This window comes from Semicossyphus pulcher, unplaced genomic scaffold (assembly GCF_022749685.1).
Source record: "Semicossyphus pulcher isolate SPU_LCO1_2020_fin unplaced genomic scaffold, fSemPul1.0.p SCAF_21, whole genome shotgun sequence".
NCBI classification, from domain to species: Eukaryota; Metazoa; Chordata; class Actinopteri; order Labriformes; family Labridae; genus Semicossyphus; species Semicossyphus pulcher.
This window is the reverse complement of record NW_027211695.1, coordinates 6,209,736-6,225,492: the sequence shown is the minus strand read 5'-3', so window position 1 is coordinate 6,225,492 and position 15,757 is coordinate 6,209,736. Positions and strand designations below refer to the sequence as shown.

At 43.3% G+C, this 15,757-nt stretch overlaps 1 protein-coding gene across 1 annotated transcript in view; it reads left to right on the top strand.

Annotated features, from left to right (window-relative positions):
- Positions 1–15,757, top strand: part of LOC138600967 (phospholipid-transporting ATPase ABCA1) — a 173,481-nt gene that overhangs the window by 82,490 nt on the left and 75,234 nt on the right. The window contains exons 29-31 of the mRNA XM_069672533.1: positions 1,780–1,907; positions 8,212–8,310; positions 8,747–8,936. Coding sequence (XP_069528634.1) covers positions 1,780–1,907; positions 8,212–8,310; positions 8,747–8,936 — 417 coding nt within the window. The remainder of the gene's footprint in view (positions 1–1,779; positions 1,908–8,211; positions 8,311–8,746; positions 8,937–15,757) is intronic.

The window sequence follows — 15,757 nt, the reverse complement described above, 5'->3', positions numbered from 1 at the left end:
CCCCATTAGTCACTGTCAGTCTTGGACGTCCCTCTTTAGTGGGGACGCAGAGCAGGCTCAGAGGATGAGTGTGCGAGTGTGTACGTACAAGGGTGCCCATTGTCTGCAAGGGCGCACCTCCTACCTCTCCCTCTTTATTCATTTGGCTGCAGGTTTCTCTCCCCCCCTCCCCATCATGTCAACAGCTCCCATTGTCAGCAGATATGATTGTGTGGTGAGGTAATCTCCTCCAATACAAGCGGTTAGGGGAATATAAAGGAGATTATGGCGTGTTGTACAAAAGGAGTGATTTATGGGAATGAAAGTTGGGGACAGGCGAGTCTTGGCAACGTCAGAACCAGGGAGGAGTGCGGCGAGTCGCAGGAGCTCAATGGGAGGATGTACTTTGTGGATTATTTCTGTTGTGTTTGAATCTAATTATTGCTTCTGTTTTCTTTCTGTTTACTGTTGTGGACATAATTCACCCGCTGGAAATGACAAAACATTAACTCAGGCGTTTTGTGGAACGCTGCGAAAAGAAAAAGACCCTCTAAACAGTAAAAATATCCAAGGTGATGCTGTTATCCACTTTAACGCAAGGTGCGGAAATACGGCCATTATTCACAAATGAAATTGAGTTGACTTAATGTTTGCAGAGGAAACTAACTCAATCTAATGAGCCGTTTGACTTTGCAGGAAATAAAACACATCGTAATAGTGTTTTGGTGTTTACACCCGGTTTGCGTCTAATCCTATCCGCTTCTTTAAAGCCCCTCAAACTTGAGATAAACTCATGCATTGTTCATGGGAGCGCTTCGGCTTTGTGAGCATAATGACTTCTCTCTCTCAATGGAAGAAGAACCAGCTGTCACCTGCAATTACTGTCGAGACAGAGAGAGGGAGAGAGAGAAAGAGGGAGAGAAACAGAAATAAGAAGAATAGTTCTTCCTTTTGCACCCTCATTGCTGCTCTTTATCTTTCTCCCGAGCACATTTCCATGGCCGCAGTAAATTCCCGGCGTTTCAATTGTAGCGTCTTGAATCGGCCCGGCAAATTGCACGCTCCGCAATTAATCAAGTGTACGCAAACCCCCCCCCCTTTCTGCCGAGAGCGCCCCGACCTACAAGTGATTAAACATTAAAGATATCAAGCTTTTTTTTTTTTTTCCTTTTCCCGCTGACCTTTTTGTCAGCTCTAACAATGAAATGAAAAGAGAATTACATGACGGAGAAAAGAGGATTGGATTTGGTGGGGGTTAAAGAGGATAAGGGGAAGCTTTGGCGGCCGCGAGGTTTTCAAGAAATAACACACACACAAAAAAAAAAAAAAAACAATAGCGAGAAACTAATTATATCTGAGTGGCCAGATGATGGTGGCAGAGTAGGAAGTGTTTAATCAAACGCATAAAGCGTGCAGAAGAGCCCAAACAAGTTGGTGCGGAGCATATTAATGTGCAGGCGTTATTGCGACGGCCCGGCCTTGTTGGCGATTGCATCAGTCATTTTGTAGCACGTAATGACAGCGAGGGGGGGGGACGAGGATGATGAAATTGATCTTGCATTGAATCTTGTGCTGTCATGCTTATACACATTGTCATGCATGCATATCACCCATGCAGCCTTTTTTCCATTTAAAGGAGACATGCTATAATTTAATCACTCATAATCATATTATTGTATATTCTGACATGAATTGAGTCTGTTTCTACAGCTGAAGTCACATTATATACATGTGTAAAACGTCAATGCAGGGACTATTTAATCATCTGTTCTGTCTTGATATTCGTCCCTGTCCTATTAGGTGATCTTGCCTGCTGCCTTCGTCTGCCTCTCTCTGATCTTCTCGCTCATCGTCCCACCGTTCACCGAATATCCCAATTTGGAGCTGCAACCCTGGATGTACGGTCTGCCTCAAACCACCTTTTACAGGTAACAACATTATTGTTTATTGAGAGTGTATTTTTTATGGCATTTTAACCCAATTCAGCAGATATTTTAATTTAGATTTACAAGTGTGATTTTGAACTTTATGTAATCTAAATAATACTTCATTCAGTTTTGATTTTGGCAGTTATTTTAGTCTTTAGACGAAAATGCTTACTCATTTCTTTGTTTGTTTTTGTGTTCTGCAACATTTATTATAGAGAAAATTACACTAGATAAATGCAGTGTGTTTTCAGGCCCATATAAACAGGTTGTCCTTGCTTATCTTCCATAAAAGCAAAACCAAAAAATACATTAAAAAAAAATTAAAATAATAATAAATGAATTACAACATGGTTTTCTATTCATAAAAAAAGGTAAATAAAATACACATATGTATACATACAGGTGTTTCGAACTTACATATAAACTGATTAAGAACAGAAGGGTGTTTTGGGGCAGTATATGATTTCCACTTCTTCCAGAATTCCTCAGATTTGTTTTTCTGAAGCGTCATCAGATGAGAAGCTGATCCATTCCGTGAAAAAGATTTCATAAATGATGTCATATCAGTCCCCTACAGTTGGGGCGACTGGTTTAAGCCATTTTCTGGTTATTGCCTTTCTGGCTGCGAGGCTCAATATTCCAAAGTAGTACTGACACATTTAACCCCAGTTCTATTTCTCAGACATCAGTTATTCATGACGCATTGACTTGACTTGACCTTCTTGTATCCCTGTCCTGTGGCAAGGCTTTTAACAGCAGACATGTCCATGTTGCCTATATCAGATGTTTTCTTGCATGTCTTGCAATATGTGTACATCACCTGCCACTTGTCCTATCCAGGCCCTGAACTCAGGATTGTCCCTCCATTCCTCACTTAAAGTCATAATCTCGAAGATTTTCATTTAAATAAATGTCTGTTGAGTCACTATCTATCGCTGAATGAGGTAACACAATGGGGTTTTCCATCACCTATCAGTGGTTGGTCTGCCAGAGAGGGTAGGCAGAGCTAAGCAGCTGCTTTTCCGGTCTTTGCAAGCATTGCAAGTAAACAGTAATCTACTATGGCTGAACAAACAAAGAAAAGATCGATGACTACAGATACAACTTCAATTAAAGCCGCAAGCGGCGATGAACGGGCCCTCGCACACGTGGCCACGCTGGGATGTATCGCAGCCGTGGGATGCGAGGCAGCCTTGGGGCGTGCTGCAGCAGCAGGGTGTGCATGAGCCACTGCATGTGCTGCAGCCAGGTGCTGTGCACCAGTAGGTGGTGCTATCAGCATGGCCCCAATTCCCATGTAGATCTGTTCAGGCAGAGACTGTAATCATGCATTTGATATTTGATGCTGCATCACACCCCGGGGCCGCGACACGCCCCGACATGCACACGGGTGCGAGGGCCCGTTTATTGCCGCTTGCGGCTTTAATTATAAATAAATATGAACCATTATGATAAAATATATTTTGTAGTACATTTATTGCCATGGCAAAGTTTCACATACACTCACCGGCCACTTCATTAGGCACACCTGAAAAATCTAATGTTATCCAACACACCAGCCCGGCCATAAGATTTGCTTTTATGTTGCCTGTAATGTACAGGCTTTTTTCTAAGCTGTCATAGAGGTGTTCATTCAATGATATTTCAGCATCAAGGTCATAATTGGTGGTGGGGCTGTGCTGAGCTGCATTATATTCAGAGGTGTTTCTCATGTTCTGGTCCCCTCATGGATGTAAATAGGAGGGCAAAAAATTAGAGACACATCTCAATATCATTTAGTTCAGTAGAACGGCACCTTTAACTCATTGAACATCATTGAATTTACACACTTCTGACTCAACAAAACAAAAGTCAACAGAAAGTAATTTCATAAAAGCAGAATCCAGATTAGACACACAGTCGTGGAAAATATCAGGAATTTTAAATCCCAGTCCCATCTTGTCTTGTCAAAGAAAACAAAACATACGTGTCGTCAGAGTTTTTCTTCTCAACATCATCTCGTCTTCAACATTTATCGTCATAATTTTTGTTTACGAAATTAATACTGTTCCAGTTATACGTGTATTACCAACAAGCAACAACATTTTCCAGGAAAGAAACCTCCTGCAAATCATGGCTGTAATCAGAGGTAGAGGCTCTGTGAATAGATTAAGTTAAATTTGCAAGAGCAACCAAAGCCAACTAGATGGCCAGCAGGCTGTAAGAAACTCATACTTCAGAGACAGAGAATCCACAGAAAAAGATGTCACAGTGCTGCTCCGGCTGCTTGATAGCAAAGAGATTTTTTTTTCTCCGTTCTGCTGCTGAGGTCATCGATCTGGGCACTGTCCCCTCCTTGGCGGCGGCTCGCCTCTCTGTCATTGAGAATCTGCAGACGTACTTGGTGACAAGCCGCAGCCTTGGTGGACTTCAGCACCCGCTGAGAACAAACGTGACGTATTGCAGAGGAATAAAAACAACACATTGATGTGCTCTGCTACGAATGGTTCCAAGATCCATCCTCTGTATCACAAACTGCTTTAAAAATTCTATAATGCATCACGCAACTTGTTCTAGCATCTATCTAAAACATGCAACTCATCTCGACTCTGTATTTATAACATGTTCTTATGACGCGAATCCGTCAGCACCTCTCCGCCCTGCAGGTGTTTTATTCCTACCTGACTTTGTAAGGAGTCACTTTGATGATTTTGCGGCACAATTAACTCTCCTCTGAAATACAATTTTAGCTCTTGGGCAGAGTTTTACACTCTTTTGAAGTAGTTCTACACCTCTGTTTGATAGATCTGAAATCATAACTAGTCAACACAGACAAAAAATTCCATTCATAAACGTTATTTCTTTACATTCATCTTCTTAGTTGTACAAACACTGAGCCTCGTTACCATGGTGAAACCGTCATATATATTCAAACAAATGCAAAACCCATAGTATGTTGTGCTACGGCTGCATTTGGCAACAAAATACTGCTCCATGGGCTTTTCTCACAGCGGACATTTTGACTTTAAACTGGAGGAAAATCACAGGTGTTAATAATAACTTTAACAATGGTTCTGTTCTCAGGTGTCTGAGAAAGCAATGACAGGCAGTCAGCATGCACACAACCAGGACCTTGAAACTGAAGCAGCTAAATGGAAAACAACCATCATTAATGCCGCTATAAACACCTGTGCTTCTCCTCCTGTGATACGCTAACAGTCGTCTGAGGCCTATAACCCTCAACACTTAAGTGTCACATGACCTTTCCTCTGGTGCCATCCTTAAAACAAATGTTCGAACTATCTGAACTAACAAACGTGTATATGTAAATTTGCAATCAAACTAGCATATTCGGAAATACAAAGTAGTTCACGCAAGCAATGTGGACATTTAAATAATAAAAGTACCAACTTTATACTAACTTTAGTGCTTCCTCTTTTGCTGGAGCAGCCTTCTCAAAGTTTAACATTCACCAAAAAATAAACAAAACTTTATTAATCTTAACATTATTCACCATGTTTGGAACTTTATTCTACTGAAGATTTTTTGCAGTACTCGGGACTTGTTTTTCAAGCAGTCCGAATGTTGTGTTTTTCTCCCACACTGTTTCTGCTTACATAAAAACAATGCAACTAAAACTTTTAAATGTGCTTCTCCGGCTGCCTGCACTGTGCAGAAACATACTAATCCAGTCTGTCTGTGACTCTCTGTCCACTGTGCTAAAACATTGAAAATGGCCTGCCTCTCTCCATGGTGCTGAAACATTCAAACATGGACTTTTTGCTGTTACATCTTGTACCACCATTATTACTGCATGGTGTACATGGAGACGCCTTTAGCACTGAGCAACAAACATCTTAGTGATGCAACAACCAAAAACATGGGGGGAAAAAAACATCGACCAATCAGTGGCAACCTAACAACCTTTCTATAAACACCCAGCAGATGCATCGCTATCCAATAACAATAATTTCATGATTTCAGTTATTGCTTGTTTCAACTCTAAACAGCTTTTTTAACAGAGTGACTGACCAGTTCACCCTCGGGAATACAATCCTGGCTCCCAAGCAGGGGTTTCAAGAGTCTTTCATGGGAATTCTGAGCCGACTCCCAAATGGACTTTGTCGCACAGTGTCCGCAAAAGTGGCATAACATGAAGTGACATTCAGTCTCAAGAGAATCCCTTTGAACTTCTCTTGTATGAGACATTTTAAAAGTAGTGTGCCTTTTATCTCTAAAGTTCATTCAGAGGATCGTTGCACTTTTATTTATATCATCTTGTGATGCACCTGGACACATCACCACTGATGCTATCTCCTTTGGTTATTGGGTGTTTCGGGTCTTTCAACAGTCATACACCCTCACCCAGGCGACCCAGCCGGGGTTGATCAGGCCCCAGCTTGTGTCCAGGTAGCATTCCCCCAACCACAGCTCTCCTCTCTTGACCCATCGTCTCTGTGGCCAACTTGATGGCCCTTAGCTTACTGGCCCTTGTGATGCCAAGCGTGTTGTAGGCCCTGCAGAGGGACTAGCCTGCGAACCCTCTGCAACCCACCTCAATGGGCTCGCACCTCGTTCGCCACCCGTTGTTTATGCAGTCTTGTGTACTTTGCCCTCTTCCTCTCGTTGGCCTCCTCGATGCGGTCCTCCCAGGGAATGGCTAGCTCCAATAGAATGACCTCCTTGGAGCCTTCAGAGATCAGAACCATGTCTGGCCTTCGCGTTGTTACGGCAACAGTTAACAATGCATAAGTCTTTGATGCCTGCTCACAACTGTGGCAGAAATGCGGATTATTTCATCTCACAAAAGAATTTGTCAAGAACACACTGCTTGATATAATATTCCCCAAAGGGTTTCCCCTGTAATATAACGTAGCCTTCATTTGACTTTCTTCTAATATCGTCTCAGCTCTTACTCCTGTGATGTTTCATTTTGACTAGATGAACCATTCATTAGTTCCACCGCCTCTGTGTATGTGCACAAGTCTTCATTTTGAAACTGTCCAATAGTTTTATTACCTTAAATAACGTGCTAACCCAGCCATTGTTAATTGCAAAACAGATGGCTGCACATAATCCATTTTTACAATCGGACCACTTCAACTGCGCTCGCTGGTGGTCAAGGAAATGACCGCGTGACCTTCATGGAGACGCCTCTAAATGAGACAATGAACACTGTATTAATCCAAATGGTTGGCTGGGGCTGTGGCCACAGCTGGCAGGAAGCCATCATGATGGTCTTTATGAAACACTGTGTTTTAACTCCCCCGGTACCCTTAAGATAAAGGGCAGAGTGTGTGTGGTTGGTAATGAGAATGAAATTGGAATGGGAAGATTGTTTAACGGAGACACGGGGCTTCGATATGTACAAGACACTCAAATAATGATGAAAGGCTGTGAAGAGCCGGTACTGTACACAGAATCTTGAACAGGCTTGTGTCGGTACGTGCTTGGATTTACATTAAGACTCTTCAGCCAAAGAAAAGTGGAGGTAAACCCAACGTTTCTCCCTCACTGATGATTAAGATAATCCAAATGGCGTGCAGTAATGCTGTCGAGTATTTACTTTAAACCCCGCACAGTCAATCGCCCAATGTACATGCATCATTTCCTGTCAGGCCCTCTTTAGATATCATGATAGGTTTAAGACTAGTGATCATCTAAACTCCTCTGCTTTGCCAATATGAAAGACAGATTGGACGACTTTTCCAATCAAATGTGACGGTAGATTATAAACTGTTTAAAATCCTAACCAGCTGTGATTGGGGACAGATCAAAGGACTTCGATAACACGTTCATAACCAGTTGTGATCGGGGCATATTTCAGAGAGTTTTGTCAATCAGACTTTGCTCAAACTACGTAAGTACTCGTCATTTATCTTGGTGCAATCCTTCTGGCTCACACTATTTCGCTGAAGTGATTCAAGGGCCTCCTGTATCAAAATATCTTCGCTGTTCAAAACCAACGAAAGAGGTTAAAAGTCAGACTCGGCTCGCTGTGCTTCACCTAACTCCAAAACAGCTCTTATCGACTCTTCACTGACTCATCTCTTTGGAGGATCTGTGATCTTGACTCGGAGGAGAACCTCAAAGATGTCTGCTTGCAAATATCAAGCATTCTGATATTACCAAGGCTGCGCAGGTCATCCTGTAAATGATTCAGCTTTTTAGAAGGAAAGTTGGACCACGGCTGCACCGATTGGGACCGTGGACCGCGCTGAAACAAAACAAGAAATACTCGATAATGCACACTCTACTGTACTGTGAAAGATGGAATTGAATACCTTATTGCACACCGAGCTGTTTCATTATGTTCCCTCTACAGCAATGACATGCCAGCTAATGCGGAGGTGTCTCAGGTGGTGGAAACCTTGGTGAACACGCCTGGCTTTGGAACGCGCTGCATGGATGGAGACCCAATACCGTGAGTGTTACTATAGGAACTACTTACAGAATGTCAGTGTGCGAACAGGCACTCATGCCAAACAGTACTATTCAAATGTTGAGTTTTGCCAGCTGTAATTTTATGTGGCTATTAGTCAAACACCTGTGTGTGTGGATTATGCAAACATTGAGTCATGCATGTTTGAGCTCTGTTTGCGCCAGAAGTAAAACAAGCTGTAGCCGAGCCAAGTGTCCTGGAGCACTAGAAACGAGTGCAAGCACGATTTTGAAAACCAAACTGATCAGAATAAGATGAATAATTAATGAAACTCCTGAAACATAAAAGCAAAATGGAATTATTGCTGAGCTTAGAGCTCATAGTTCACAAGTGCATGTGCGCTACAAAGTCTGTGTTGGTCTTCAAACACAGATCTTTTATTGAGCAGTCTCATGTTTCCTTCATTGTTTCCCCTCAGGAAGTTTCCCTGTTCTTCCACTGGCTCTGATTGGTTCACACCACCTGTGGATCAGTCCATCACTGACATCTTCCTCAATGGCAACTGGAGCATGTCAAACCCCTCCCCCTCCTGTCAGTGCAGCACGCCTAAGCGGACGATCATGTTGCCAGACTGTCCACCTGGAGCAGGGGGGCTCCCTCCGTCTCAGGTTAGTCTCTTACACTTTGTGGCTTTTGGTAGAAAAGTGGCGAGGTAGTTTGACAATTATGTGACTTTAAGGTCAAAGATTTGCTGCCCTGGAACAGAAAGCGTGTCAGTCTGTTTGAGGTCCCTTCAGAAAGACAGTTAAACGCCACCTGAGCCACCTGGGGTACAGCTCCTGGCTGCCTGTGCACAGAGGACCACCTTCTGTATGTGTGTCACAGTGAGATACTGCAGCAAGAGACGAGGATGGTTTGAATGTTAAAAAATACAAAATAATTCAGCGACACAGTGCAAAGGAAAATGCTTGTCATGGAAGCTTTTGGCTGGGAGCGTGAAAGACCCAGTCAGCATCATTTTGATTTGAAAATGTTAAGGTACTTACTAACAAGGAATTTGCATTGCATTGCAAAATGTAAATCAGCCTTTTGTGCTGCTTCCCTTTTGTGAACAGGCGTGCAGGCATGAAAGTAGGGCCAAAATTGATTCCACTGGAAGTACACTGAATTGGCCGAGCAGAATGATTCAGCTTGTGAGTGTTTCCTTTTACCCAACCTTTCACCTCGTAGCACCTTTTAGAACATTTTATGGCATGCACTGCCGACATAGGACCTCACCTTTTTCTGCCAACACCGGGAGTCCCGGGGGGTTTACGTGTCTCACCCTCCATCCAGACGTCAATACCAATCCTTTATAGGCCATTACCCGAACGATATACATGGCCAAATGCAGCACGGGCAAATGGTGCGCGCTCTGATCTGCAGAGGCTTGATCCAGGCCGGGATCGATGGGCGAGTTAGAGAGCCAGCATCCCCATCTTCCCTCACCCCCCCTGCTGACTGAACCAATCACAATAAAGAGACAAAGCAGGGCCTCCGTTGGAGCTAACTGGTTTGCGCCGCTGCCTCCCAATGATAATGAGAAATCTAAGCTTGAGAGAGAAAAGAAGGAGAAGCTGCCACCTCCACTCCACTGTCATTTTATCAGAGATGGCTTTTGTCTGTTTACTCGCTCTGTGTGGCGTGCACCTGCATTTTAAGAGATTTGCATTTCCTCATTCCTAACCTCACCTGTTTTTCCTCCCCTCTTGGAGTCTTCTAATAGTCGAGCATTTGTTTGTGCTGGTTTACCCCAGATGGAGGGAGGAGAGGAGCAGGCGGAGATATGGTGTGATACCTGAGATTTGGATGCAGACTTACAATTTCGCACTCTCAGCTTCATTTTCATACAGACGAGCAGCTCCTGCTGATTGGTGATTTGGGCGAGCGCAGGCGCTCCTGTGATAACGCACAGTCATGGTGCAGACTGAATAGCTTTCTGCTCAGATGCAACAGCGCGCCAGACAAACTGCTATTTGGCAAACCGTTTCTAAGTCATAACAGATGTCTTTGTCAGACTGAAACAGATAATGCAAATTATTTCAAGACTTTTCAATCAAAATCATTTGGAGACGTAGGAACTCACGCAGACCGGATAGTTGGTTTAACTGAAGCGTAGCATACAATTGGTCCGATTATAATATGACCCTGATTATAAGATTAGACTCAAATTTGCTTCTATAAAGAAAAAAATGATGTTTTCTTTTAAATAAAATCACGTTTTCAGTATCTTTAACATTAAATTGTCACATTGAAATAAAAAAAGAAAAATGCCTTCAAACCATCGAGGAGAGGTCTAATTGTAGAGCAGTCTTGAAATAGCTGTGTGACAGCTCTGGTAACGAGCACACCTCTCCTGTCATTCTCTTGGAAGCGGCCGCTTTAAGGAGGACGGTGCGATTTTCTCTGTTGCCATCTGTTAGGTAAGACTGTTAGCATTTTTAAGACGTGGCAGTACGGCAGCACGTTGCCGCTTATTTCTGTGCCAGGGAGTGTAGGCCCAGCCCGGGTGGACTCCCAGCTTAACCAAGGTGCGGAAGGCGGGGAGCGCAGGAGGACGGGGCACGGAGCTCCGTGCTGACAGTGGCCCGTGATCTTTTCTGTGACGAGAATCATCTTAAAATTGAGATCATTACTCCGACTCAGTTGTTGGTTAACTTCCCCAACTTTTGAGCCACTTAATCCGTTTTCTCACTGGTCAAAAAAATTGCTAACACTCGCCTTTTTTGCTTTATGGTAAAGGCTACAATCGACATTCAGACCCGGGTCAAATGACTCTGCAGTAGACCCGCCTCGGCTCCGATTGGATATGATGGGAACGCACTAATTATGGTGGGAACGGGGTATTAGTTCCTGACTATATGTGATCCTGTATCATGTAATCCCCATTCACAAAAGTGCTTTATATTATACACAAAAGACTTTCCCTTCATATCCTCCACTTCACTGAACTCATTCTAAATACAATAATCACAGCTGTGACCTTTATTTTGAAAATACATCTATTGCCTGCAGGTTTCCTCTTCAGCACTTAGTGTAATAACATCCAACATTTAACTCTCAACTGCACATGGAGAGCAGAGAGCCTTATCCACACGTCTCACTCTCACACTTCACCTACACATCATTGAAACGCTAATACATCTGCTTCACAACTCACGTTATGATATGATTAAAAATATATATTTTTAGTGTTCTAATTTAATTTGAAGCCTTTTGTACACCTACATTCCCGACACAGTAGCTGTCAGACTGGAAAAACAAAGTTGTTTCATTACTTTAACACTTTCATAACCATGAAAAATTCAAATATAGCAAGATGAACTAAAGCCTTCTGAGTGAGCAACAAGTTTCCTTTAACGAGTTGGGATTTTATAATTAGATTCATAACACATTACATCTACTTAAGGTGTCGTTCATTTAAATAACAAAAACCTTGTGGGGGGATTTGATCACACAATAGACAGTTGTAAAGTTACACTATGCTGTGTAATGCCTTATGCTGCGTTCAAGACACCTCGAAAGTCGAGTTTTTCTGACCTCCAATCAGAAAAATCCACGTCCTCAAAAATTAAGGCTACACGTACGTGAGATGCAGTATGCACATGAACAGTAGGGCCAGCGTAGAGGCAGAGGGGATGTGCCAGGGTTAACTCAGCAGCAGGGACAACAATGGCAGAAAGCTTTGAAGACAAGCTGATAGGCCAAGTCTGCAATGACCTACATCTGTAAGATGTGTCATTACCACTGCACAGAGACAAACATGCCTGTGAAAACAGCTGGAGACAGATAAGTTCCAGTTTAGAAGTCGACGTGGAAACCTGTAAAACTAAATGGAAACAAGTCCGGGAATGTTACGTCCGTGCACGGAGGAAAATGTTGGAGAAACGGAGTACGGGCAGTCTCAGAATTAACATAATAGTAACTTTCTCGAGTGTCGCCAAATCTGTTGTTTACATCCCGCACATACGGTCGTTGCATGTGGCCTTAGCTCTCTGGTGTGCCCTCTTGAGGTATCCTCCAGAAGCTAGTATGTGAAGAATTACGATTCGTGACGCAGCCGGCTGTGTGCGCGAATGCAAGGTTAAAAAGCAAGTATATGTCCGGCCGAAGGGGTTGGCTCCTATATGTCTATGATTTGAGTTAAAACATCCAATCTTTGGAAGTTAAATTTACAAAGCGGTTATTTAGTGGTTATTTAGTAAAGAGGATATTCTGGCGCAGTTAAGAAAAATACTCTGAGATGTCTTTTTAGAAGGACGAATGAGACGTCCATAAAGAAAGAGAGAAGTCTCCGGAAAGTCGACACAGTATGAAACTGCAGGGCTCATCTGCCTCTCTCTTATTTCCCTCCAATCCCCTATACCTCCCCCCTATACAATATGTGTAACACTGTGCCATTTCACACCCTCTACAGATCTGTGATGCCTCGTTGAACTAGCGCGAGTCTTGCTGTGTTGCTCCTTCCTGTGACAAGGCCATCCGGGGCCACGTTAGAGGAGGAACTGTCCGAGTATCATGTTATTGGATGATTGTTGAGACAATCAAACAAGAGAGGTGCCCTTTGTGTAACCTCTTCCCCTCTCCCTGACGTACAGTCCTGGCTTGTGACAGCAGTGTCGAGGCGTCCCCGATTTGTTGAGGTGCTGCTTGTATCTCGGTATCTTTTTTAAGGTCTCCTTTAAATTCCTTTCAGGAATCAACCTGAGCCCTGTTTCTATGCTTTTATATGTGTACTTTGCTACTTTACTAGGTTTCAACTTTATCGTGTTAGGCTGCTACTTAGGCGTAGTAAAAAAGGCCCACTTTTTCTTTCCTTCTCTTGCATCATTTCCCCTTTATTTACATCTTATTTACTCCCAATCTACATCCTGTAAACGGATATTAACGGACTCTCATTTTTTGCATGGAAACAACCTGCAGGACATCGTGTTATTATCATGCAACAACATTATTGCCTTGTCTCCCACAGTGGCTGAAGGAAGTTGAAAAATGATCAGACGCAGCTTACAAGAGGAGAATACAGCAGAAGACGAGTGAGGCGAGGAAGCATTTATATGCCGCGCACGCGCTGCTAACAGTCACGTTTCTATTCATCACCTCCTTTTTTTCATAATGCAACACTTTATTTATTTGGCAGGGGTCAGTTTTTGTAACACGGCGAGCCGGCGAGCTTTTATTTCATCATCTGACGTCTTGAAAGATTCATACTGCGGGGAGAGCTTGAGAGTTCACATGGCTGAAAGATGATGTTGTGATTTGAGGTGAAATGCTTGATCATCGTCCATTTTTTTTTATAAGAGTACTAGCGCAGTACTTCTTTATAAATGACACAGAATGAATGTATGGAACTGCAGCCATACTCCTCCACACCTCTGTAACCCTCCTCACCTCTCTGCTGTAAAGTGCAACCCACCAGCGGGCCATAACCAATAATTTACAGAGTGAAATGTAGCGTAGTGCACAAGGTCACGACGAGCTACATATACAGTGTTGTATAGTGCTGCTGTCACGCTCCACTATACAGTCATTGTTGCTTGGGATAAATATTGTAACAGACATGAATAATGCTGCTTAACACACAAGTATGAATGTGCATGGAAACATTTATCATCCTTTCTGCATCGCTCACCTGTAGACTCAACTCCATCGCATGAGGGGGGCTGTAATTTAATGCAAGTCCAAGGCAGGGACCACCCACCGGAGTCGTGCACGCTGTGAGGATATATTCCCTTTGACCTGCAAGCTCCCCCCTTTGAATAAATCATGACACCAGCTTCCCGCTACTTTTTTTCTGTTTTATCTTTCATCCGACCCATCCTCCGAATACGCCCTTGAGAAACCACAGAGAGGAAAAAACACGGACGCCCGACCGCGGGAGGTAGCGCGAGAGCATTGTTTCCATGGAAATGGCAGGCAACAGTAAGCCCATTTTCAATCCTGAGGTATTGACTCTCGTTCGCTGGTGATATTTAACCTTCATAGATGAATAGGCCGTCACGCGTGCCGAGGAATTGATAAAGCCGCCACCTTCACCGAATTACGATTGATGTCTTTATCATTTGGAGACTGGCCTAACTACGGCTCGCTTGCAAATTACTCTCCTTGGCCTCATCTGTCAGGCGATTGAAGTTTAGCTTTGGTGTAAAAAAGGTTCTGCACAGGAATTACCATTTGTATTCCAGATTGTTTGTTGGCTTTCAGTGTGAGTATGTGTTGCACCATTTAAGGCCTAGCGCACACTTCATCATCCATTGTCATAGATTTAAGAGTGTTGCTCCTATAATGTGTGGAGAGCAACGATTATGCCAAAACCGATTCATTCACGAACAATCCCGACTCTCACAACTGGAAATCTCGCAAAGGTCTCGCAGTCAAACAAGACTTTAGAGTAAACAAACATGGCGGACGACGGGCAGGAAGAATTGGTGATGATAGTTCTTGGACTTTCAACTGAAAATTCAGTGGATGAAGTTTTGTCGCCATGGCTGCGGCTGCTTCTTCAGGCAGCTTGCTTCCCCATTGGCGTTTCATTTTGTTCCACGTGATAATCAACAGAGTGTGTGATCCAGACTGTCAGAAGGGGGGGATCGGACCCTAAATCGGCCCGTTTATCTTGTAGCGTGTACCCCGCTTAAAGATAGAATCTCAAATATTTTAGTTGCGTGCTCTTGAGCGAGACCCCCTGCCGATAATCGGTAATTACAGGAGCACATATCCGGATTTAACCAGACGTCTTTGTCATGCTTCTAACGCTTGATTTTCCTCACTGACGGTCGCTTTCCTTTTTATCTGAGCGTCAAATTTGTTTCTCTTTCTTTGGATTTTCACTCATTTTTGAAGTTGTATCTGTAGTCATCGATCTTTTCTTTGTTTGTTCAGCCATAGTAGATTACTGTTTACTCGCAACACTTGCAGAGACCGGAAAAGCAGCCGCTTAGCTCCGCCTACCCTCTCTGGCAGACCAACCACTGCTGGCTGATGGAGAACACGTCACTAACTGGGCGCCGCTTGTGAATTCCGCGAATGTCGAAACAGACACCCAGTCCATAAAAACACAATATACTGCAAATGCAAAGGCTTTCATCAGTGGGCCACAGGCTCAATCACCATTGTGTTACGTCATTCGGCGATAGATAGAGACTTAACAGATATTTATTTAAATGGAAAAGTTCGAGATTATTCCTTTAAGAGGAACGTGTTCATTTAATGATGCAGATTAAGAGGTTTCTATCCTTTGTTTTTCTTCATTCATACCTGTCACCATAATGAATCTGTAACAGAGGGCTGTTTTTTTTTTACCCAACAACATCTGTTAGCACAGAACAAATCCAACACATCAGCTCCAAACACTCGCCAGTCCAACGCTTGGAAAGAAAACAACAGCCTGACACATCCTTTCTCTGCCGGGGCCCTGTTGATTTGTCACTTTGACTCCCGAACACCCGCA